At 31.0% G+C, this 26355-nt stretch overlaps 1 protein-coding gene across 1 annotated transcript in view; it reads right to left on the bottom strand.

Moving 5' to 3' along the window:
* LOC148279415 (neuronal acetylcholine receptor subunit alpha-10-like) overlaps window positions 1-26355 on the bottom strand; it is a 96246-nt gene that overhangs the window by 41300 nt on the left and 28591 nt on the right. Inside the window, exon 2 of the mRNA XM_088230026.1 lies at window positions 18222-18376. Coding sequence (XP_088086152.1) covers window positions 18222-18376 — 155 coding nt within the window. The remainder of the gene's footprint in view (window positions 1-18221; window positions 18377-26355) is intronic.

The following is a 26355-nucleotide window of genomic DNA, read 5'->3' as shown; positions in this document are numbered from 1 at the left end:
TTTGTGACTTTGCCTTTTTCCTAAATGGAAGTCTAATTTTGTTCTTTTCTCTAGTATTGTGATCGTGTTCATGCTGGTTCCGATCAATTTTTTTCAAAAATTCTGTTTTTTTATTAGAGTTTATAATTTTATGAACAAATATCATTGTATTGTAAAATATTCTTTGTTTATATGTTAATAATTTCATTTCATTTACCATCGACTTTAAGCTCGTATATCTGTTTTTTTTTCAAAATGATTCTAAAGGCTTTATTTTGTAATACAGTTAGTTTATCTATGTTTTTTTTGTTTGATAAAAATAAAATGCTACTACAGTAGTTAACGTGTGGTTCAATAATTGCTTTGTAAATAGTTTTGCAGGAGTCCTTATCAATAAATCTTCTGATCCTTCCCAAAATTGTTTTTTTTTTTTGCAATCTTATTTATTACCATTTTAACACAGATCAACGGATTCGGTCAAATAATATCCACACAAAATTATAATCGCCACCCCAATGATAATGATTGCATAATATTTAATACATATTTAATACATATTTATTTGTTTATATATTTATTCATTCAAAATTACCCTAGTTTAAATATTTATGAACTTATTAAGACTTTTTAGGCTATGCCCGTGTCAAGCCACAATAAATAACAATAAAAATACATAGTACAATTAATTAGACCAAATTATAATGACAGAATAACAATCTAGAAAAAAAAGGTAAATGTAATAAATAATCGAATTACAAAGCAAAAAGGATATTCAGAAATAATTTTTAAAATATAAATTATACAAATTAATAATTACACATAATCAAATATACAAAATAGTGGTATCATTAAAATCAACAAAATAATAGTAAAATATAGTAGTATTAAAAAAAACTAAATAAGAGTATCATTTAAATCCGCAGAAAAAGAATATACATATAAAAGCATAATTGAAATGATAATTGAGATATTTGAACTTTTAAAAAAAATATATATTTATAAATATTAATAATTCAATAACACAAAGAATAACAATGTTTTTTTTTAAAATTTAATGCCAATAATCAAATGTATCTTTTGTTTCAGCGAATATTTGAAAATTGAATAAATTAAAAAATTAGCAACTGCAGTGAGCACTCGTTTAAAGCCCTCGAAAACAATATAATATTTATGACATTAATCGGAACCGTTGCGTTGCAAAGGGAAGTGCAAAGTAATTTGAAGCATTTGGTGGTTTATGGGGACATACAAACCAGATGCGGAAAGTGCTATTAAAATGCTAATTTCTATGCAAAAATGCGGTTTCACTTAGTTTACCAAAAGGTCGTTCAAACATTTACCTATTTAAAGTATTGGGTTTGTCTTTCAAATATAAATAAATGCCAAAAGCTTAATATACTGAATTTCTCTTTCGAATATTCAATAAAATTAAGAGAAAAATTGACAAAAATCTTTAAAAGAATCCTTTATACTATAGGCGACTAGGCGAGTGTCTTGTTTTAAAATGAACGCGTATTTATATGCAATAAAATATTCGTAAATATTATTTTTCGCAAACAAATAAATACCTACATAGTTTAAACTTTTGATTAATGGTGTGATAATAATAAACGTACATAATATTCTGGAGATATTCTGAATCACGTAGACGAATTTGTGAAAGGCCGAGAAAGATATTGGAAGGAGGGTGAGTGCCGGGAACAGGGTGAACGGTGCACTAAAATCTACTTTGGCAAACAAATGTTTATCGCAGGAGGCTAAACTAGCAGTTCACAACGGAGTTCTAGTTCCAACTCTAATGTATGGGAGCGAAGTATGGAATTGGAAAAATGATGCTGAAAGTAAGTTGAATGCTGTCGAAATGCGATCCCTCAGGCGAATGTGTGGTAAAACGATGTATGATAGGTGCACAAATTTCGAGATCCGTGAAGTGTGTAAGGCTGAGACATGCATTATTGACAGCATTAAGAAAGGGGTGCTGGGTTGGTTTGGACATGTAGAGCGAATGGACAGCGAAAGAGCGGCTAAAAGGATCTACGATGCAAATGTTGATGGATGCAGAAAACGAGGAAGACCGAGAAAGACATGGCACGATCAAGTCCATCAAATACTTGAAGATGGACATGTCAAAAGCAAAAGCAAACATGCACGCATGAGAAGATGTATGAATGTAGAGGAAGCGAGGTCTGTATGCCAAGATAGAGTGTTATGGCGTTCTATCCTCTCTGCCTACCCCTACGGGAAAACGGCGTGATGGTTTATTTGTACATAATATCATGTACCGTGCATGTTTTATATAATATTGTGTCCATAAAAGACTATGTACACTGCCAATCACGGAAAGGTGAGACAAGGATGTGAAAAGAAAAAGTAAGCGGGGAGAGGGGGATCCGTTAAAACATGACTCGTTCTAGTCAATAAGTTTTCAAATAACTTTCTTCAGAAGTTTGATAGTTCATTGTTAAAGATGTCAAGATGGGTACAATATTCATTGTATTTTGAAAAACCGCTATTTATTGTTCAAATAGTGAGGCGTCCATAAATAAAATAGATCAATATAACGTAGATATTGTAAATAGTAAAATATATTCAATAAATAAATCATCAGGCCATAATAAACTACACATACATTGCTAATAAACTATGGCTAGTATGCACCAATGTCCCGATTGTGTCGCATTGTAAACTCGAGACAAGAGATGGACATTTTTGGTGTAAGTCTTTCTAGATTTAAACAATTACTCAGAAATACCAGATCTTGTCTTGAGGTAGTAATTTATTATTATTTTGGTCCTGGCTTTAATTTTCTTTAGTTGTATTTTATTTTAATTGTACCTGTAAATATTATATCGAAATATATTTACCATTGCTTAAAGGACTTAATACGTCCGTAAATAAATAAATAAGTAAATTATAATATACCAAGTTATATATTTGTGCAACAACTATGGTAAAGGTGTAAAGTGGGTTTCGCTAGTTAGTTTCATTTGTGTCCCGACGAAGAGACATATACCTCTCGAAACCAGTGGACGTAAAAAAGTCGGTAAGCGGTTATACACAAATATATAATAATATTTAGTTACTTATGAAAAATTAGGATACAAACACATGGGTAGCAAATATGTACATAACTCTCAGAGTAATGATTCTCTACGGAAGCCCTTAAGGTTTATTGCAAAGAAGCGTTCTAAATGTTCGGTTTGGTTTTAGTTTGGTTTTTAGTTTAACAACAAACGTGTAATGGACGGTTACGGTTTGCTCTTGCGATTCTCAACTCATGTACCTACGGCCCATAGTATTGCTGTAGTATGTAGCTTACTTCGTGGTCAGTAATCATAGAATGGTTTTTCTCCTTATTGGCGATTCTATTAGGTTATTACTCTTAAGACATAACTAAAATGTTTGGTGATAAATATCTACTTTCAACGATTTAAAGGGAAGTTTTAAAGCTTCCTGGTGAGAATATCTAAATGATAAAAATGTAACAATGTTTGAGTATGTTCAAATACTTGCAGAATGGCTGGATTTTCTCCCTAGGGAGTTGTTCATATTTAAATTTATTTCAACAGAGAGGGAAAACGTTTATGAGAAGGAAATATGATATTGATAATGATATTGTCGAAACATTAAAATATTCAAAAATAAGACTCTTTGCAGACGATGCCTTAATATATATATCGGGAGAAAATTATAAAACAATTATGGACAGACTAAATCATGATCTTAATAGTGTATCACTGTGGCCAAAAATTAATAAATTAATATTAAATGTTAACAAAACTAAATATATGAATATAGGAAACAAAAGAATAGAAATTACACCATCAATTGTAATAGAAAATGAAAAACTTAATGAAGTCACTGAAATTAAATATTTAGGTGTAATGTTGGATTCAAAACTTACATTTCACCAAAACGCTAAGATGGTAATAAATAAGATTGCAAAAAAAATATCAATTTTGGGAAGGATCAGAAGATTTATTGATAAGGACTCCTGCAAAACTATTTACAAAGCAATTATTGAACCACACGTTAACTACTGTAGTAGCATTTTATTTTTATCAAACAAAGAAAACATAGATAAACTAACTGTATTACAAAATAAAGCCTTTAGAATCATTTTGAAAAAAAACAGATATACGAGGGTAAAGTCGATGGTAAATGAAATGAAATTATTAACATATAAACAAAGAATATTTTACAATACAATGATATTTGTTCATAAAATTATAAAATCTAATAAAAAAACGGAATTTTGGAAAAAAATTGATCGGAACCAGCATGAACACGATCACAATACTAGAGAAAAGAACAAAATTAGACTTCCATTTAGGAAAAAGGCAAAGTCACAAAATTCAATATTATTTAAAGCAATTAAAAAGTATTACGAAATGGAAAAAAATATTTATGAAGAAAAAAACATATCAAAATTTAAAATAATGGTCCAGACATATGTGATAAACAATTTATAAATTAAATATATTTGCAATGTTATTATTAGAACACACATAACAATATGTATGATATGTGTGCCCTACTTTAAGATTTAAATTTAAAAAATATGGAAGTCTAGGCATTTACAGGGCTTCTGACCTGTCATTGGCTGGTTTAAGTGGCCACTTTACACACTGTGTAACATTCACCATTCTGCCCATGTTTGAACATCTACATTTCCTCAACTCTTCCATCTGTTGACTTTTGTGAAGTAAAAGAGCTGAAACCTTTATCACGTGGGTGAGATTCATCCGGCTGAACCAAATCACCTACTAGGCAACGCCTGAAAACAATTTTTCAATTGTTATACGTCTTGTAATGGATGTTCAAACATGGGCAGAATGGTGAATGTTACACAGTGTGTAAAATGGACACTTAAACCTGCCAATGACAGGTCATAAGCCCTGTAAATGTCTGGACTTTCATATTCCCTTCTCAAAAACGTTTTCCCTCTCTGTTCAAATAAATTTAAATAAAAATGTATGTTGAACTTGATAAGTTACTATTAAAAAAGTGTTTTTAGCAAAAGGTAGACAGTAATAAAAAATTCGCCTGTTTTGTTGATTTTTAACTTTTTTTTCTTTTTAAAAATGTAATATAAGAGATAAAATATGAGTTTGTCAACCGAAACAACGGGATGGTAAGGGCGCTTCTGATTTAAGAATAGGGTCTATCGATTAATCATTCGATTTGATTTTTCTATCGGAAATTCGGGCCGATTACGGTATTTACTGAAAATCAATGTTTATTGAAAAAAGTGAAGATTAATACTTTGAATTATTAAGATTAATACGTAAATGAAAAACCGTCAAAGTAGCACCACAAATTAATTCCAAGATAAAAAATTGATTTTTCTTTCGCGTGCATACCTAAGTAAAATACTCATTTCTAACAATGGAGACTAATTGATAAAAAGACACTGGGGATGAAATATAATGGTTTCTTTCTGTATAAGAAAATTTCTTCTGTCTAGTGTATTGTGGGAAACTGGCGCCAAGAAAAACTGTTTTACAAACACTAACTTGACATGGACAATGTAATTAGTACTGTCATTGCATCGTAATGTCACTGCAATTATTTTATTATTTTACGGAAGTAAACTGCAATTCGATATTCTATAAAAATTACATCATTTCCGCTTCCGCACCCAGTGGTGCATAGAGCCCTGCGTTAATACTCCAAACGCAGCGTATTTTGATCACCTGTTACATCGGGGTAAGGTAAGGTTAGCAGTCTTACGCTTCAGGTGCCGGTCTAGGAACAATAAAATATAGCAACTTAAACAGCCGTTAAAATCAATATTTCAAGTCCACTCCACTGGGAAGCGAATCCAGGAATTCAAGAATGGTAGGCAAATGCGCCAACTAACTCTATTTCATAACTCAGGATTTTTACCTGCGAGCAACCATCAAGTCCAAAAATAATATAATTTATAAGACGAAAGAGAAGAGCAAGAAGGGACGAGGAAATAGAGTGGAGGAGAGTAAGAGAGGGATTTTCATAACTGAACCTAGTTATGCATAAAGCAGCCAGCCATAGAAAAGTGAAACTGAGATAATAGTATTTTTGTAAAAAGAGTGAATAATCAAATCTACACAACTGTAGGGATGTTTTTGATTTTAACAAATGATAAACTATGCATACATTAGTTTTTTCAATACTACAAACAAGAATCTAATTATGCATTTTACCAGTTTTAGTTGTGTTTAAAGTACCGTGAGATTTTTCTAGCGCTGTGGGTGTTTTCTGCAAATTAAGAAATGGCGTTTTTGTGATCGACACCATTTTCAGAAGGTGATTAATACAGTATTTTTGTATGAAAGCGGTCTGGCTATTTTTAGCAGAACATAGAATTGTCCTTACGTCACCCGATAACATCAATATCTCATTTTTTCAAAATCGTGGACTGGCTGCTTTCTGCAAAACTACGTTCAATTTACCTGAACGATTCAAAATTTTTGTATGATAATAACATGAACATAAACTATTTACACACTGACCCATGTTTCATTTTACAATGTTTCAAAAAAATTTTTTTTTTTAAGTCACAAAATTTTGTATTAAATATATCTGAATGGGGACAAAATTAGTTAAATTTTGAGCAGCTAAGATAAATAAACGAAATTTGAACATAGTTTTTACTGGGCAATGGATTACAAAAAATATTAACTTGTGTTGACTTTACGGTTTATTAAAATACGCTCTAATTTTCGAAATACGCGCTATATCAATCAATATACGTAATTGAGTTAAAGAGTGACGTTTAGGTCAACAATATTTTGAGTTTGTCCAAATTTTTGTAGACAAGGACTGGATTCAACTCCCTGAAAGAATTGAAGGAATATAGATGTTCAAATATGGCAAAATGGTGAATGTTACACAGTGTGTAAAGTGGCCACTTAAACCAGCCAATGACAGGTCATAAGCCCTGTAGATACCTAGACTTCTATATTGCCTTCTCTTAAATGTTCTTCATCTCTGTTGCAATATGTTAATCATGTTTAAGTGTTTTATGGTGGTTTCTTTATAAATTTGTCAATAGTTAGTTAAATACCACTCTTTTTTCTCTTTTTAAGATAAAGAGTTTTTCTCAATTGCCCTACGTTCTTGAGACATATGTTGTCCATTGAAAACACATTATTCCATGATAGTAAAAAATTAATCATCAATCCATGATGATAAAGATCTTCCCATTTCATCCACCTCTTTACCGTATCTTTTGGGAAAAATCTTTGAACATATGTTTCCAGAATTTTGAACGTATTTCTTAATTTTATTCTTGTTTTTCAAAATTGAACATAGCGTAGACTTGTTTATGTCATATGAATAGTCAGTCATTCGAAGCAAATAATTCGCTGCTATCAGAAAGTCTTACCATTTTCACCTTTGTCATAATTTTTGCACAAATCTGTAAACAACATAATTTTTTTAAATGTGCGAAATAGCGAGTTGGGCGAAATTCGAGGGTCACCTGTACTTTTTGTTCATTTTCAGTTACCTACATAAATCCACATTTCAAAATTTTTTATTTGCTCGCTGATACAATGTCAATTCGTTTATGAAAGGTTTCTCCTGATTATTTCCAAAAATTTCCAATATTCAATCAGTGAAAATTATAATCGTAGAAATATCCTCATCAAGCGATTTTCTTTAGTCAAGAGTAAACTGTCACGAGAGTTGATGAATCGACGAAAAGAAATTGCCTCTACATTTCCACCACGTAGTCAATGGAGTTTTAAAATAAAATTGTCCCTAAGCCAATATTAAACAACGACTCTTTGCTCAAAATATAATGAAACATTGTACACAGAGGCGCACAATCTAATAGAGGGAGCGCGCCTCCATTTTTATTCTTGATAAATACGTTTTGTAAGAAACACGTAGAAAACATCATTTTAGTTTACGGGATATAAACTGTCAGTTTTAAGTTGAAACTATATTATTACATATTTATCACTAGTGCACAAAATATTTTTTACCATATCATCATCATAACCAATGATGCATAGGGCATTGCATTGGTTCATCAAATGCAGCGTATCTATAGTATTTATAACATAAACGTAACGTTTTCAGTCTTACGTCTTACGGTTCAAGTGCCAATCCAGGGACTGTGATATATTGCAGTGTAAAGCCACATCCATAGAATTAAGAATAGTCCAGAAGGAGCGTAGAATCATATTTGAATACATCAGACTATGTCCAATAATTCCCCCACCTAGACACACTTTCGCCGCGCGCATACTTTAAGTCTGCGCGTAATATTGCCAGAATTTAACCACAACACAAATGTAAGGTAAAAAAAACTATTTGTTAATTTTTCTAAAAAAAATATTGTCCACTCGGAAACATTGACTGACACAACAGAGTAGATAAGTGAAGGGTCATTTAATAAGAGTAATTGAATTAATGAACTTTGCACTTAAAATATAAAACAAATTTTATTTGACATAAAATGGATATTATTATATCATGTTAAATAATATTTGTTGTTTTAAAGATAATGTCGTTCAAATGTCCCCCACGGCGTTGTTTAATCTGAGGTCTAATTTTCATTAATTATTTTATTAGATTACATTACATTACATTTTTTTGCACCACAACAGGCCAGGAGGCTTAATCACAGTGGTGAATTACATCACAGAGCACCCAGGCTTGAGAAAAATCACATTTTATTTTTTGTGTTCTCACCGGGAATCGAACCCGGAACCTTCCGTGCGTGAGTCAAGCGTCTTGACCACTACACCACGGAAGCCGCTAGATGAGCAAAGTAGGGTAAAAAAAAATTCTACCCTGGCAACACTAACGAAATGTCCATTTTGTTTCTTCGACAATCTGACAGATGGAAAAATAATTAAATTTTTAAGTAATGCATTTGTTATATTCACATTCGTTTGCAAATTACAGATGAAATGTGATTGCATCCTGTTTCTTTAAGATCCTAGCAGTATTTCTAGACTTTAAAAGGACACAACACGGCATAGTTGAATTCAAATCAAGAGTTGTGTACTGAGCGACGTCTACAAAGAAACTAATGGGTCAAAACGTAAACCTACTAATTTATGAGTGGTTGAGTCGTCTTCTGTTTGATGTGCGTATGCGGTTTCTGGACTATTCTTAATTCTATGGCCACATGATTAACAAAATTTTTAAAGCATGGTAGGCAAACGTGCTTGCCACCGAACAACGAGGCAAGCTTATTTTATTTTTCAGGATTTTCACCTAAAGCAGCCATTGCTCGAAATATTTGCAGGTTTTGGTTTAGAAGGAATGCGGTAATGTTTTGTGACGCTTTACGGTTGAGTTTCGATAAAAATTATCTGGTAAATATTTACGAATATACTATATTGCTGAATATCGATGCGCCAATTTTCATCAAAACTCAACCGGGCAGTCTCAAAACACATGCGCATTCCATCAGTACGCCTTGAACGTAGACCGCGTTCGTACATACAGTCTTCATTCGCCCGAACACGGAATAATGTAGAATTATAAATTATAACAAACTTTGAAAGGTATTTCGTAAAAAGAAAAATTCACTGTATTAACCGTAGTAAGTTTTTGAGCATTTTAAATTTATATATCTGTGTCTTGTATCTAAAAAGGGCCAATGTCGTAAACTTAACTTTTGGACGAGAGTTATTTTTTAGTCATTTAAAGCGTAATAATGAACTGTTTGACATATTAATTAAAAACATTAGCACATAATGCTGTAATTCACCACTGTAATTGGATCGCAAGATCTGTTGTGGTGCAAAAGAAAATTATGCAAGTGTACATGAAATAATAAAACAAACATATATTTTTTTTAATATACATTGACCCACTACGAAATGTTGGCAAGAAAAAAATTACATCTGACATTTGCTCTTTTAGACTCAAGACACAGAATATTTCGGCACTGTAAATTTTTATTCGATTTCTTATTTACGGTAAAAAAATTTTTGAGTTCCATTGTTAAGAGATAAATCTGACATAAGTTATAAATCAAAATACATCGTATACATCCACTTACTTGTTTCAATTAGCACTTTCACATACTAACGGACATTAGACATGTCTAATGATGCGAGATATTTGAAAATGTAAATTAGTATCTGATTATAATAATAAAAATACGTATATAGTTTTATTCCACTTCTGTTGATTCATTTTTAACAGTGACCGGGTTTTGTCGTGATCGACATCGCCAGACTGGTGGGAGACTAAACAAATGTCTATGTTATATACAAGTGTAAGTAGGGGATGTAAATCATGATTTTATATTATTATGGAAATAAAAGAGTTTAAATTAAAACAATTTAAGTATTAAGTAATAATTCAAATAAGAGTTCCTAGTTACCTCGATTTTAGATTTTGAAACAATTCACATTGTGTTCATATTCATGAGTTGTAATATAACTTATATTAAATTACTGTCATCAATTATTAATTTCATCTATATCTATTTATACTAATATTATAAATGTGAAAGTGAGTTTGGTGTCCTTCACGTCTCAACGGAGACGGACTTGATTTTTTGCACAGAGATAGCCGGAGAGATGGAAAGTAAAATATGCTAGACATTTTTTATCCCGAAAATTAAGATAGTTGATGGAAAAATAATGAAATATAGTAAGAATAAGCAATATTATTTGAAAATGAGTCGGCAGTATGGTGGGATGTCAAAAATAATCAATTTGAAATAAATTGTTTAAATTTCTATTATTTACTTGCTTTGTCTATGGTTAATTCGGTTTGTTTTTCGTTTTGGTTTCGTAGTAGGATTTTGGATTTGTGAACCGAATAAACATGCTTAGTCACCATTGACTGACGGATCATTGTATTTCTTTCATAGCGATAGTTGGAAGACCAAGCTACTTTCAATCCCATTACATCCGGGAAATTCTTATTGACGAACGACACAACTAATTAATTGCCTACATAATTTTCGTGAGCGAAACCGCCGGTTAAAGTCAATATTTACATAAGCGCTTTCTTACTGAGGAAAATCAATTTTACAGGATACCTATTTTAATGATGATATATTTATTGTTTACAGAAATAAGGCAATTTATATTACTCTTGTGCTTTCTATGTACATGGAAGAAATGTTTGAATAAACACGTATCATATTTTATCTTTCCTTCTTGTAGCTTGTAAGCGCTTCATAACCCGCAACAAGATAATTCGTTTTAAGCACGTTTTCCTCATGTATGTATAATCTTCAGTATTTATTACATTATTCAAATCCACTATCGCTTGGATACAGTTATGAGGTATTTGAGAGACAATCACCGAGTTTATTATTTTTATAATAATTATATCGGAAAAGAAAGCCCGTGGCTTATACGATTATTTAAATTAAAATATATTACAATTGCATGTGACATAGTTTTCTATGGGTACTTTATTTGTCAAGTTAGGTACGTATGAGACTATTTGATGGACTAATAAAACAAATTGTCGAGATAATGCTACGGTTGGTGTACATAAAAGTATCACTTAGTCATTTGAGTACATGTATACTTATTAAAAAATATAAGAATAAAGTGACATTTAAATTTTGATTTAATTTATACACTAGGATATATATTGTACATATCTAGAGTTCAATTGCTTCTCAAAGATCAGATTTTTCAAGTAGGTGGTTGGTAATTTTACATTATATGTACGGTACTTTCAACTTTAATGTAAAGTATAAACGCATTCAAAAAACACTATCACTTTTTCATAAATAAAAAAAAATAAAAACTTAGTCAATTTTACCTGTAAAATTTGTCATGAAATTTTGCAGATAATCATTTTTATTTCGTTCATTGAGGGAGATAGTATAATATTTTATAACTGTAAATTATGTTTTTGGGATTCTTTATTTCAATAATACATTTTTTTATATTTATGAAGGTCAAAGAAACAAAGAAAAACTAAATTAATGAAAAATAACAAACAATTAAGAAATTATACGTATAAATCTAAAGAATAAACATTTAACAAAAAATCGTATCTGTCAGATACAAAACGTATACTAACTTACTAACTTTTAACTACTTACTCTAACTCTTTACTGGCGACATCACCTACAAGTAAAATTGACTAACTGTTACTTGGTCAATTCTTTGGATCTTAAATTTACATATAAAAATGACTATGTGTGTTGGTCAGTTTTACTTGTCAAAAATCTGTGAACTTCTATCAAATGGTCACATATTTTACAAATTAAATTTTTTTGGAGTGTAAGATCGACTTGGCATTTTTACCAGCCAAGGCATTATGATAAAACGATGTCAAAAAGTAAATAATCTCAATTTCGTCATTTTTGCAAATGGTCTGTTTTATTTGTATAACCACGATATGTATATGTACATTATGGTGTCAGATTTGAAAAATTAATTATAAATTACAGAATTTACCAATACTAGACTGTTTATGCTAGAAAAGTTGGTCTTTATGACCTCGTTTAACTCGGTTAATTGGAATATCGGACTCCTGGATATTTTGGCCCCTCGGGGCTCACAATGTATTTTTTATTGCACCAAACACATCATTGCACTTTATTCTTAACTTATAGAGACCAGGAAACTCTTTATCAACACAACTCATCATTAAGAGCCCCCGCTGATTGTGAGAAAAAGTCACGGTGACTTTTTCTCACAGTGTCAAGTACCATGTAGATATATGAGGAGTGCGCTCACTGTGGCGACATGATAATACGATGACAAAAAGTTCCAGTTCCAGCGTGACTGTCACCCGGCCTGTACATTGCTATAGGAGTGCGCTCACTAGGAACTTTTTGTCACTCTGCCGGTAGACGCCTACCGAACGGACGTGTGTTGTGAATTTTTCAGTTATATTTAAGATTAACATATTATGAAAACAGTGGTGAAGAACATTTTAGACAAGATAATATAGAAGTCTAGGCATTCACAGGGCTTATGAGCTGTCATTGACTGGTTTAAGTGGCCACTTTACACACTGTAAAACATTCACCATTCTACCCATATTTGAACATCTATATTCCTTTAATCTGTTGATGTTTGTGAAGTTAAAGAGCTGAAACCTTTATTTATGCGGGCGAGATTTAAGATGGCTGCTTCTCTGCAAGAATATGATATTGATAACGAATTTTTTATAGAAGACAGAGAAAAGGCCAGCATTGTATGCAAAAAAAATAAAGGAATTCTCTGATATTCATTTGAAAAGGAAATTGTGGGACGAGATTTGAATTCAGTTATTTCAAAACTGTTTATTGACATTCGAAAATAAATTTAAAAACTTGAGAAGATATTGACGTAATTCAGAATACAGGGAGTAAAAGTTTCCTTTTAATAATCGGGAAGACGGGAGTGTTGTCAAGTTACGGAAGGTGTTGACCTCGCTCTTTCATGACATTGGTCGTAGGGAGTCAGAAAAGTTGATGCATGCCACGGATTGGAGAACCTTACTGGATGTCAAAAATAAAATATAAAAAATAAGGAATATATAAGGAATATAATAATTTTAAAAATATATATTTATAGATGACAACCATGAAGTTTCGCATAAATAAATTGTCTATGTTTTTATGAATGTATGTATGTGTATGCGCATGGGTGTATGTACGTGTGTGTGTATGTACATGTGTATATATGTGTATATTTATATATACATGTGTGTATATATGTGTATGTCTGTATGTATATGAATCAAAATGTGTATCCGAATAAGTTTATATTTTGTTTGTCTGTGCTCTATATTAATTTGTTAAGTATTATAATATATTAAAATGTAATTGCCTAGCTTGGAACGGGGTATGTACCCTTGTTAGCTGGGCAAAGTGAATATGGAATTGTATTTTGATAAAGAGTGTGAATAAATAAATAAATAAATAATCGTTCATTGTATATGGGATGTACCCAGTACTGTTTCTTTAGTTTAATTTTCGTTCTGCGTTAGTCAAGAGCGTAAATCACTGCCACCTCTTCGAAATCCATCGCTAAATGAACATTTTGTCACCAGTAGTGAGTAGTGAGCGCACCCACAGTGACAACGCGACAGTTACAAAAAGTCACAGTCAGCGGGTGATGTAGTACAACTGCCTACTCATCAACGCAACTCCTCTCTCCGTTACCCCTTGTCCGAAAAGTAAATCCAAAAAACAAAATATTCAAATACAGTAGAACTACGTTTGTCTGAACTCCAGTCATCTGGATTGCCAAATATCCAGATCGTTATCACGCAATAAATAATAGAGAAGTTTAATTTCAATTTGATTGCGCAATCAACTTTGCTAGACATGTTTAAGTAAATTTTTAATGTGATTCCAATTCGTTGTATTATTTCAAAAACAATAAAATCAGGCACTCATTTATCTGGATAATTCTAGTTTTTTTGTACATTAAATATCCATACAACGCAACTCCTCATTAGCACAACTGTTTATCACCACAATCTCTCACTACCGCATTTCCACACCCTTTTTAGTGTGCGATTGTAATATAATATATTTAACTATACAAAGAATGGCCTTTTAAATACGTGTCACCGTTTGTTATATACAACACAGCCTGCGTAAAATACTTTAATTTATAATACCGATACCTTTAGTACTTAATTATTTTAAAAGTGTATTACAAACAAATTAAGCTACTAAATCAAGTATTTAAAATATTATTAGTCTCAAAGAGTTGCTGAGAAACTTTACACATCGAGACTTGGAAAAAAGTATGTGAGCTTAAAACTTTCAGCTAAAATACGAAGCCGTTTAATCGAACCGGTAGCGGACTGAAATTTTATTTAGGTATACCCGAAACTCTATATTATCAAACTAATACAACTTCAAACTGTATTTGTTAGAAACTTACACACTGAAATATACTGTACGTGTTTGTGAAGTAAAATACATACAAGGTTGGGAAATTTAAGGGCCTTGAAAGCAGAAGATAAAGAATCTAAGAGAAAATAAAGATTTGGAACTTTGTTTGATTGAAAAGGGTTCATAAGTAGCATTCTACTTCACTACCTGAGAAAGTTTAAAGGGGAAAAGTAAGCGATGATTCACAACGAACCCTAAGGTTTTTTTGCGAATAAATAACACTGCCTTAGCAGCTGTATTTCTTAAGGATTAACTGGTGATTTGTGCATTTGGCTATCGAGCTCGATTCAACCCAAGTACGATAACCGTAAAGGCAACGCGAAACATTAATTTTATATGTTTTTTAATTGTAAGATTTAAGGGTGGGAAACTTGAAGAAAAATATTGATAATCTTACTTTAATGTTATACGCTGTTCTGTAGTGTGTGTTGTGTACGGATGTATTTGAACTTGTTCTGGAGTTTGTCAGGGATGTATTTTCGTCTTGTCAACCTTACTATTTACTATTTATAAAGAATATGTAATGAGAATAGCATTGGAGAACTCGGACAAGGGCATCTATATTAATGGAAGACGAATATAAAATTTGAGATACGCTGATGACACTACTCTCCTTGCCAATAATGAAAATGCCATAAGTGAACTTTCTTTTTACAAGAAAATACTAATTATAATTTTCTTTTTTAAATCAAAGAAGAAAATTTTGGAGTTTTTGATGTGGGTGTTCGTGTGTTGCTAGATGTCAAATATCTTATAAAAATATTTGAGACGTAATTCTCCATTCTAATACGGAGAATACTCTTGAAATTAAATTCAGTATGCAAATGCGGAGAAGTTCCTATAACGGTCCACAGCCGAAATTCCCTCCCTTTCCTAAATTTTTCTTAGGAAACAAATCCACTTGTGAAATATAAACCTTGTGCATTATAAGCAGGGTCAATAATACTGTATCTCCAATTTTTTTTAAAAAGCAGGGAAAATACAAAAATGCTCCTATAAACTCAAATTGGAAATTGTGAGGTTGTTAATGGATATATTAATCTGGGTTCTATGATAGTAAAAAGAGGAGGGTGTGTTGTTGAAATCGAGAGACGAAATGTCATGGCTCGCTCTGCACTGGAGAAATTGAAAAAAGTTTGGCAATAGCGTAGTATCATCAAGTCTACCAAAATAAAAATGGTCAAAAACCCAAAATGTTCCTTTTTTACGCCGCAGAAACGTGGAAAGATATACGCTTTTGAAATGTGGTGCTGGCGTAGAATACTGCGGATACCATGGACAGCCCACAGGACTAATGCCTCTATAATCTGAGAACTGCTTATTAAACAACGTCTTTCTTCCACTGTACAAATCCGTGATTTTAGGTACTCCGGCCATCTTACGAGACGAACAGACAATATGGAAAGATTAATGGTACAAGGACGAGTAGAGGGAACTCGATCTCGTGAAAGAAGTCCTACCAGATGGGCAGACTTGGCGACAAAAGCGACTGGCATCCCTCTTCAGGAGGCCTCTAGAAGCGCTGTAGATAGAAGCGGATGGAGGCGGATCGTAACGACGTGCTTCCCTCCTGCCAACGTGACAACAACTGCTCTGTCATGAATAACGACTAAGAAGAAGTAGTTGGTGTTCCTACTAATGTTTATTTCAGTAGGGCATTCAGTGTTATAAGCAATTGGTGCAATGTTTAGCTAGTTAATATAATTTCATGGTAAATGAATACACGTTTTAAACTTATTTATTAATAAACAATATTTTTATAAAACTAGTCTATATGAGTGGAGTTTATATTCGTGAAATGAGACAGAAAGGGGCAGGCGATATTTTTCTTTTTATCATTCATCTATTTTTAACTTTTAGGTATAATCTAAAAATTTAATTAAATTTTGTTCAGTTATTCGGTTACAATTGCTGAAATAACTAACCAAATATACAGATTGTATGTTTTAAAAATCTCTATTTTTGTGTTTCATACAGTTTGTAATCAAATTCTTAACAAAGCGAGTATGAGGTTTTAACTAAAAAGGCGTTCGTGTGTGTTTAAAAAAAATGTTTTTTTGCACTACAATGAACTAGGAGGCCCAATTACTGCTTGCCAACCACATACCGCTCATCGCATCTGACGACATAAGTCTACATACTTAGTGGTGCTCACATACACGGAAAAATTGCTCGTTGTCGAACGAGAAAAACCGCCCTAAATAGTTCTCCGTAATCTGGTAGCCTTGGCATCTTTTCGCTGAAAGAAGGTAATCCAGAAGTACATTATATGAACTTCATTGGATTGTGGAAAAGATGTAAGTTAATGCTACACTGACTGGGATTAAATTGATTGGACATTATCAATCACAGCGCAGAACACCTAGGCTTCAAAAAAATATTTTTTTGTGCTCAGCCCGTAACCTTCCGTGTGTGTGTCACGGCGACAATATTGTCCTGGTAAAACAATAGAGAAATATAACTTTTTTAAAACATTTTTAAAGTAAAAAGGGTCTGTGAAATACTGTCCAGTAAAAAAAAGTAGCTACTTATTACCAGCACAAACAATATTTGTAAATTTTGAATTCCCGCAAAAACGGCCATTGCATTGGCCACGCCCCTAATACGTCACGATTCATGTTCATTTTTAACTTTGCTCCAAACTATTCAAAAATTTCATAGAACATGGTCACAAATTTTAACGTCACAACTATCAATGCCAAACATGTCGCGTTTTCTAGTGACATACTTTATTTTATTTTCTTTTATAAAGTGATATATAAAAACGATTCTCCACAATATCCATAGCGATTTTGAAAATAAAATTAACTATTCTTAATCCGTTTCTTGTATTTTTATCGGTATTTGTAGAACGTTTATACTTCACCATTGTGTTAAATTGGTCTCGATTTTTAAGGAACCTTCCTACCAAGAGTAACTGGAAGACGAAGAACGACCGTAAATGTGAAGTGATGCATAACATATGAAAAGTGGAAGATTCATTTAATTGCGTTTTGTTTTTGCTATCGCATTTGAACTAATAGAATTCAATTAAATTATCTATTTAAACCATAAAAAGTGGTTTAAGATTAAATAAATCATCTTTCTCTTTCGGCCTCATTCCTTAAAAAAAAACACCCAACAAAAAGAAACAATGAGAATGAGAAAAAAAAATATCTTACGTAATAAACTAAAACGTAATCTAAGCCACGAAATTAAAATAAAGAAATCAGAAGTTTTATTTAATTACTCTAAACATCATATCAATGTAGGTAAACGGCGAACCGATGTGCATCAAGTTTGATCTGCGTGAAAAATATTTGTACATTGGTTTTTCATATAATATTTTTTTCCTATACGATTTTTTAGTCAGGAAAAAACGGAAATGAGTACAAAAATCCCGGAAATGAAAAACAAAATTAACGTTTCCTCTTACTTGTTATAAAGAATGATGTCTGGTCTCCAGACCCTGAGGTACGGCATTCTGATGACAGTGATTCCTGAGAACTCGGAGGCATTCCACTTGAGATGATGATCGATCCAAGTCTGAGTGATCCAACAGTTGGTCGTGAGGATTTGGTTCTTTTCATCCTGTTGGCAAAATATTATGTAGACATTAATATCTTCGCCCCACAACAGCATGCTAAAATACCCATTTCGCAGTATTAATTACAGCACAAGATAAATACCGCAGAGAAAAAAGCATTTAATAATTATGGATTGAGCCCGTTAGTAAAAATAGCAAGTTGTTACAATGGAATATCAATAAAGTTTTGAGCATTTATTTTGAGTGCAAACTATGCGGATTTCACTATTGATATTAAAAATAAAATTTGTTTTTCAAAAAGTGACTATAATACCAGTTCGTAAATATTTTTTTTAATTTTCTTTTTAAAAAAAATATTTTTTGTTTTTATTTACAATAAACATAAGAGGTAAAACAGAGTATTCAAAAAATAAAGGATAATTACATAGCAATGAAATACATATTACAAGTAAAAATAGTAAACGAAAAATCCCACAAGGCCTGTTCGTGGATATACAAGAAAATGTTAATGAATTTTGGCTTCTATAATAAAAAGACAGCTATAATATTTTTGTGTTACATGAGAAAGAGTAAATAAAATATTCTGTAAAAGATTATATGGTATATTTTTATAGTAATTGAAAAAGGAAATCAATAATAAAAAAAAAACATAAAAATATTTCTTATTATTAAAGGGCAACAAAATATATTATGGAAAAAAAGAGATCATATCTTTAGTTTGAATCCAGGATAGTGCGTGTTTTTTAAACGAAGGAAAATTTTAAAGTTTGGAATCAATGAAATGTTATCAGTAAAAAAAGAAAAAAAATTGGGCCTATAAAATATGCATGTCCCTGTGCGAGCTTCGTTTTACAATCTGGTATTTCTAACACAAGATTCCTTATTTGACTTGATCTATTTGAATTACTTGTAAATAAATTAATTGATTAATTAAGGGCCGTCATTAAGAACTAGAAGAGCTGATCCCAACCTACCAAGGGAATGATTTGGGAAAGTTCCAGGAAGAAAAATAGATCTTTGAGTTATTTCTTTGTACTGTACGTATGTTTCCGAAATAAATAAAAATATTAACCCAGTTCTGGGTAATGTTTCAATTCTAGCTTTATTTCAACTAACTTTTGGAAGCCGTTTTTATGTATTTTAAAGTACATACGCTGAAAATGGTCAAAGTTACCCGTAGGACTGCAAAGGCTCGCAAATTGGTTTCCGCCTGGAGAAATTAGAAAAAAAGGCATTAATTTAAAACGTACGGAGCGGGTCTGCTTCCTGTATAGTTTAATCTGAGTCTCTCTATTGTAACCACAGGCAGAGGTAGGGCAGGTAGGAGTGTTCATTTTGTATGTGGAATGATAATCTGAGTTCATATGATGCACGCTATACGCGGGATAGTACGCGATATGTGCGATACGTGTGCGATAGTGAAATGCATAACCAAAAATTCCAATATTTTGGTTATTTGCAACATTCTCAGATTTGATCATTTCTTCTCGAATACAAATAATATATATAATATTAAAACTGAACTCTTTCAACTAGAATCATTAAAATTTATCCATAAATTAGCCACTAATGTAATTGTAGACGAAGAACTAAAACTTGTAAAAAATGTAGTCAACATGGATTTAATACGATAATATCAGACAAATACCATATACTTCTTTCTAAAACAAGACAAGGACAATCAATACTAATGAACCAGGGACTGAAATTATACAATAAACTACCAGACAAAACTAAACAAAAGACTCAGATAAACTTTTCAAAAAATGTAAAAAATATTATTTTGAACAACATAGTATGAATGAAAAATGTTTATATAATTTTTGTAAAATGAATGTAATAATCCGTAAGGGTTTATAAATAAATTTTCAATTAAAAGAAAAATAATTTAAAAAAAAATAAACAAGATATTACGCGTAATCCTCTTCCACGCAAACGTAGAAAGTAAAATACTTTGAAGTTCATGACGTACAATAATTAGACACGTTAAGTTTAAGTTATTACTTTACACACTGTGTAACGTTCAACATTCTGACTGAAAATACACCTTTCTTCAATACTTCATAAGGAATCCAACATTGTAAACAAACACTTTGACATACTCAAAATATTGTTAAACTGGCGTTATGAACTTGGGTATCAAACGCCCGGCACATTTTTAAGCGCTCACTACTTATAAAATCGACAACATAGCATCCCCTTCCATTCAGTAACAGTAGATCAATCACAAATAACTATCGACGTTCTAATAAGCGTGATAACAATTTCTTACCAGTGTTGTTTATCGTATTCGCGATCACAATAGAACATCCGTAAACACCTAATATTAAATGTCAAAATATTTACGTTTCGCGACGTATAATCCTGCTGCGCAATCACATATTTGAATTTTACCAATGCAAATATGGAAAATATTCCTAAACTGCTATTTTTATTTCTTTATTTATTATTAATCATGCTATTTATTGCATTTAGCCGGCGATTAGCAAGCCAAATGTCAAGAAAACCAGTCGCCGTAGTAATTGTAATTTAATTTTCACTTTTTTTATTTTAGATACTCCTTACTTTTTTGCAAATGCAATATATTGTATTATTTTTTATAGTAAACGCCGATTTTTGCCAGTGAACTGTGTTTATTTATGAGGAAAACAAAAAGCAAACCGACACGAGCATTAATTTAGAGATTATACACGCGTTGACTTATGACTGCGATAGCTTAAGCATGTTCATTATTGTTCATCGTGATCGCTCGAATGCTTAGCATGTTTTTAAGCTCGTCGATAGTTATTTGTGATTGAGCTACAGGAGTAAACAGACTAACGTATCGATAACTTGCTTTGTTTTAGTAGTGCCTTGCGCGTGGGCTGAGGTAAGTGGGTTCAAAGTGCATTCGGGTGACTCACACCCAGGATCATAGTTTATGCAACATTTTTGGGCACATAACATACAAAAAGATAAAATGATTTTTTCTACGCTACGCCCAATTTTTTGTTTATTTTTCAACTGTATCTACGTACCTACATAGTAAATTCTTTCTGAAATACTAGGGTTTTTTTTTAATCTCAGTTTAAATCGATTTTTTTAAAGAGAGTTTTTATTGTTTCTTTTTCATATAGCTTCACGGTTTTTTTAATAAATCTAGAATTAAAACGAAAAACAGTTTGTTTTAAATATTCTAATAAAAAAATATATACTACAGTTTATCCACGCAAGAAATAAAAAATACCGAAATATAAAAGGATAAATAATATATTTATGTAGATAAAGAGTTCATTCACGGCGTAGTGTAAAATAGGTTCAATGATGCTGGGTTACAGAAATAAGTAATAATCAAAAGACATGTTAATGAGAATGAATATGATAGTAGACATATGAATAATTTAGTTGATTATAAGACCGAAGAAAAATTATTTAGTTAAAATATGTGTATTTGTTTTTTTTTGTTGATGTTTCTGTTTTTGTTATTATTGAATGACTATAGTTAAGCTAGCAGTATTGAATAAAATCAGTAGTTATTATATTTTTTTCTCTCTGTCTATAGTTAAACGAGTAAACTTAAATGTCATCAATATTATGTAATTACATACATGTATATACAGTAGTAGCAGTAGTTTATTGTGCGAGCATGTATACCTACATTGAGAAAAAGAAAAAAAAGAGTTCTTACGATTTACCCAAATATTTCGATTTCAGAGCCATTTTCAATGAGTTTTAAATAAATCACTACAAGAATATGGGAATCGAGTTGTGGCAAAAAGGGGTTTAAGCCTCGAGCCTCTGATCCGTGAGTCCGCAACACTAGCTGAACTAGCAAGATGACGGATTAGCCAAATAAATTGGTTAAGCGAATTATTGTAAATGATAATATTTTTGTGTTTTTGTTTATACTGTATTAATTATGATAATTTAAAATTATTAATGAATAAATAAATATTTATTCAAATTATTTATAAACGGTCACCTTTTGAAAATAAAAAACATGAACGAACAGTTAAAACATTTCTTGTTTTAGGAATTGAAAAGGGAAGCCCGGCAGCCATAACAGCTATCAAAACAAACATTTGTAAAGTTTATGGAAATGTGACACCCATACCGTCGCAACTTCATTGCTATGAATAGACAAACAGCATACTTTTAGAAATGTTTTGACAACTTTCAGAGTGGAAATTTTAGCTCCAAATTAGAGCCACAACAACTAAAACTTTGAAAAGAATAACATATAAAATAAAAACAGCACGTTAAAAGTTCCTGACAAAATATTTTATTAAAATGATATATACTATATATGATAGGATAACCACTCATGTATAACCGCACATTAAAAAAAGTTTACGTACAAATTAATGGTACTTTATCTCTTATTAGTGCTAAATTATATACTTAAAATGGAAGCGTATTTCAAATCTAGAATATGTTATATGCAACAACTATGGGGAACAGGAAATCAAAATGACATAAACAGACTACAACGACAGCAAAATAAAATATAGAGGCTAGTATATGACCTCCCTTATCTAACACCATATAAAAACTCTTTAAAATAACTAATCAATTAAATTTTAATGTGCTTTTTCAACTTGAATCTTTAAAATTTATTCATGAGTTGGAAATAGATATGAACATGTAAAGAAATATTTTTTTTTTTAAAGGCTTTATGCCTATTAATTATGTACACAATTCTGTTTTAATTTTGATATACCGGTTTTGTATTTATTTTTTATCTTATAATTGCGATATCGTGTACTTATTTTTTGCTTTTTTTACATTTTTCTGACTATTATTTGAAAACGTATTATATTTATACTTTTTTTCGCTCCTTATATTTAAGTTAGTAGTAATTATTATTTTACAATCATGTAGTGTGATTATTTGTTTTCATGTCAAGGATCTTTACCGACAATCCATATTAATTGGCTTAGGGAGTCTTTAATAAAAAATAAAAAAACTTATTTTAAAAATGTGTTTAACACAAAAAAGAAAATTTAAAATTATACGTAATAAATAAAATAAATAAATATATAAGTTCTTAAGTTAATTGTAGAAAAAGAACTTAATATTGTAAAAAAATGTAAAAAACATGGACATAATACAAGAATATCAGAACAATATCACATACAACATTCTAAAACGAGACAAGGACAATCGAGAATAATAAATCAGGGACTGAAATTATATATACAATAAACTACCAGACAAAACTAAACAAAAGACTCAGACAAACTTTTCAAAAGGTGTTTAAAATATTGTTATCAACAATAGAGTATGAAAAAAGGATATATTACATTTGTAGAGTGAATATCCGTAAGGGTTAATGAATAAAAGTTATAGTTAAATATATACATATATATACATAATTAGTACTATTTTTGCAAACTCGAAATACATGACAAAATACGAGTACATCTCCATGTTGATAAATTTTTCTAGATTTTTTTAAAAATCTGTCTTAAGAAACAGCAAAATTGACACTTAAACCAGCCAATGACAGGTCATAAGCCTTGTAAATGTCAAGCCTTCCATTTTTCCTTCTTTCTCCAAAAACGTTTTCCCTCACGGTTGCAATAAATGAATTAGTATGTTTGTGTTTGTATGTATACTCATATTATATGCACAAGTACGTAGATACTTAATTACATATTTACGTAATTTGATATAATAATTTATCGATTATGTTAGAGCGTTTGGGTGACCGGGTAAAGTACATAAGCTTGGAGCGAAAGGATTATTTAAAATAAGTAAACGTTATGTTAGAATCTACATTTTGTTCCGAATTACCGACGTCAAAAAAATACGCTTAAAACGATACTAAAAAGAAATTATGAATTTTATGATACTAACTCAAAGAGAAACAAGGTTTCGAATCTTTAGATTTTTAAAATCAGTAATAAAGATAATATGATGAATAACTAAATTGGTACTCCGTTTTCGCGGAAATATTGTTTAGTATATATACAAACCATAAAATATTATAATGAACTTCAATTATTTTTGCGTCTAGATCGCGCGTATTTGAATTCAGTTTCTAAAGAAATCGATGAAAACCTCTACTTTACAAGCAACAAAACAAAAGATCCCTACCCTTTCAACTCGCGTACAAAAGAGTTGAGATGTAACAATTTGAAATTCATTTAGATTTATCGTATTTTTCCGTTCTTGTGGTATTTTCCTGAATCCAATTTGTAAGCCTTGGCTCGAGTTACCTTGTTTCTGTTCAGTAATTTGTGTTATAGGTTACATGCACTAAGTAAGAGATCCATTGTTAACCCTTTGTAGAGAGATGGAAGTCAACCGTAACTCTGTCCGCAGGGATTATTTTCAATTCCATTGACGGTTCGAAGTACCAATTCCACAAGTATTTAAAAAATATTACTATGGATATTTACCCATTTTTTATTTCAAATGAATACAATTTAAGATGACGATATAATTAACGCCAATTATTATTTATGAAATTGAAGAACTAGCCAAAAAAATACTAAGTAACGTGGAAAATAAGCGAGCGGATAAATGAGGCAGTTCGGTGGTTATTACTTATATTTTTATTTGTTAATAGATTATCGAACTAAGTTAAAAAAAAAGTTTTTACTTTATGTATCATATTATCATCACGGTTTGACTTTATGCGGAATGAAGTAATAAGAGAACGGACGTAGCAAACTCCGGTGACAATTGAGGACCGTTTTCAAAAAGTAAAATTTCTAAAAAAAAAAATTTAATGCGTTTTTTTATTGGAATTCTTCTGAAGGTTCTTCCATGTGAGTTCTATCGATTGGTGAAATAAAATTTTAGCTAAACGATATATGTGCGAAGTTGTAGCGGTTCAAGTATCGTGAATTTTAACAATAATATATCGTGAATAATATCTACACTTCATAGAGTTTTCACAAAGCGAAATATCTAAATATTTTTTGCGGTGTTAAGTTTTTTAAAATCGAAAAAATTCACAAACAAAACTTAATTTCGGCCAAGAAAAAAGGAGATGTGAAGAAACTTCTGGCCTACTGTATAATAGGCCAGAAGTTTCTTTAGCAAATTTAACTGTTTTTATTAAAATCTTTGAAAAATATTAACATAAACGATTAATAGGTCGTATGAAAAATCTTAACATAACATGCTTATACCAACATGGTTTTCTAGAAAAAAAAGGAACCGGAACCGCCCTAGTAAATTTAATAAATTACATACAAACAAACATGGATGCTGAAATTCTAGATTCTTAGATAGTAATTTTAGATTTTAAAAAAGCCTTTGATACGGTACATGTTGAGACCATGATGATAAAATTAAATGATATTGGAGTAAAATTTCAAGAATATAAACTACTGAAATCAAACTGAACAAATGAAAAAAAAAGACAAATTCAAACACTAATTTTGGAGTACCACAGGGATCTATTTAGGGTCCACTATTACATATTTTATAAGAACATATTAATGACTTATCACTGAAAAATTTTAAAGGAAAAATTATTGTGTATGCCGATGACATTTGACTATCCGATAAAAATCAAACTGACGCATTAACAAACAATTACCTAAATGAAGACCTAACTATTTTGACTAAATGGATAAACACAAACTTAATTCGAAACTCATAAACCAGAGACTGAAATAATACAATAAACTACCACACAAAACTAAACAAAAGACTCAATAATATTATTATTAATAGTAGAATATGAATTTAAAAAGTAAAAATATTATTACTAAGACATTACTAAGTGGGGTCTAAGGGGTACTGTTCAATTGTATGCCGATGATACTGTTATTTTCTACCATAATCGTAACCTCGTAACCCGAAAGAACTCGAAACATAATGGAGACAGATTTCAATAGTCTAGCTGACTGGATGAGATTAAATAAATTAAGTTTGAATGTTAAAAAAACATGTTACATAATTTTTGGGAACAAACATGACTTAAATATCAATATTTCTCTCGGAACTGGCTATATTGAAAAGACCAACGTAACTAAATACTTGGGACTGTTTATTGACTCCAAACTTTCATGGAGCTACCAATTTG

Source organism: Micrasema longulum, unplaced genomic scaffold, assembly GCF_059751315.1.
Source record: "Micrasema longulum isolate JH-2025_06_02 unplaced genomic scaffold, ASM5975131v1 h1tg000725l, whole genome shotgun sequence".
NCBI lineage: Eukaryota > Metazoa > Arthropoda > Insecta > Trichoptera > Brachycentridae > Micrasema > Micrasema longulum.
The sequence above is the reverse complement of the archived record's forward strand: the minus strand, read 5'-3'. Positions and strand labels throughout refer to the sequence as shown.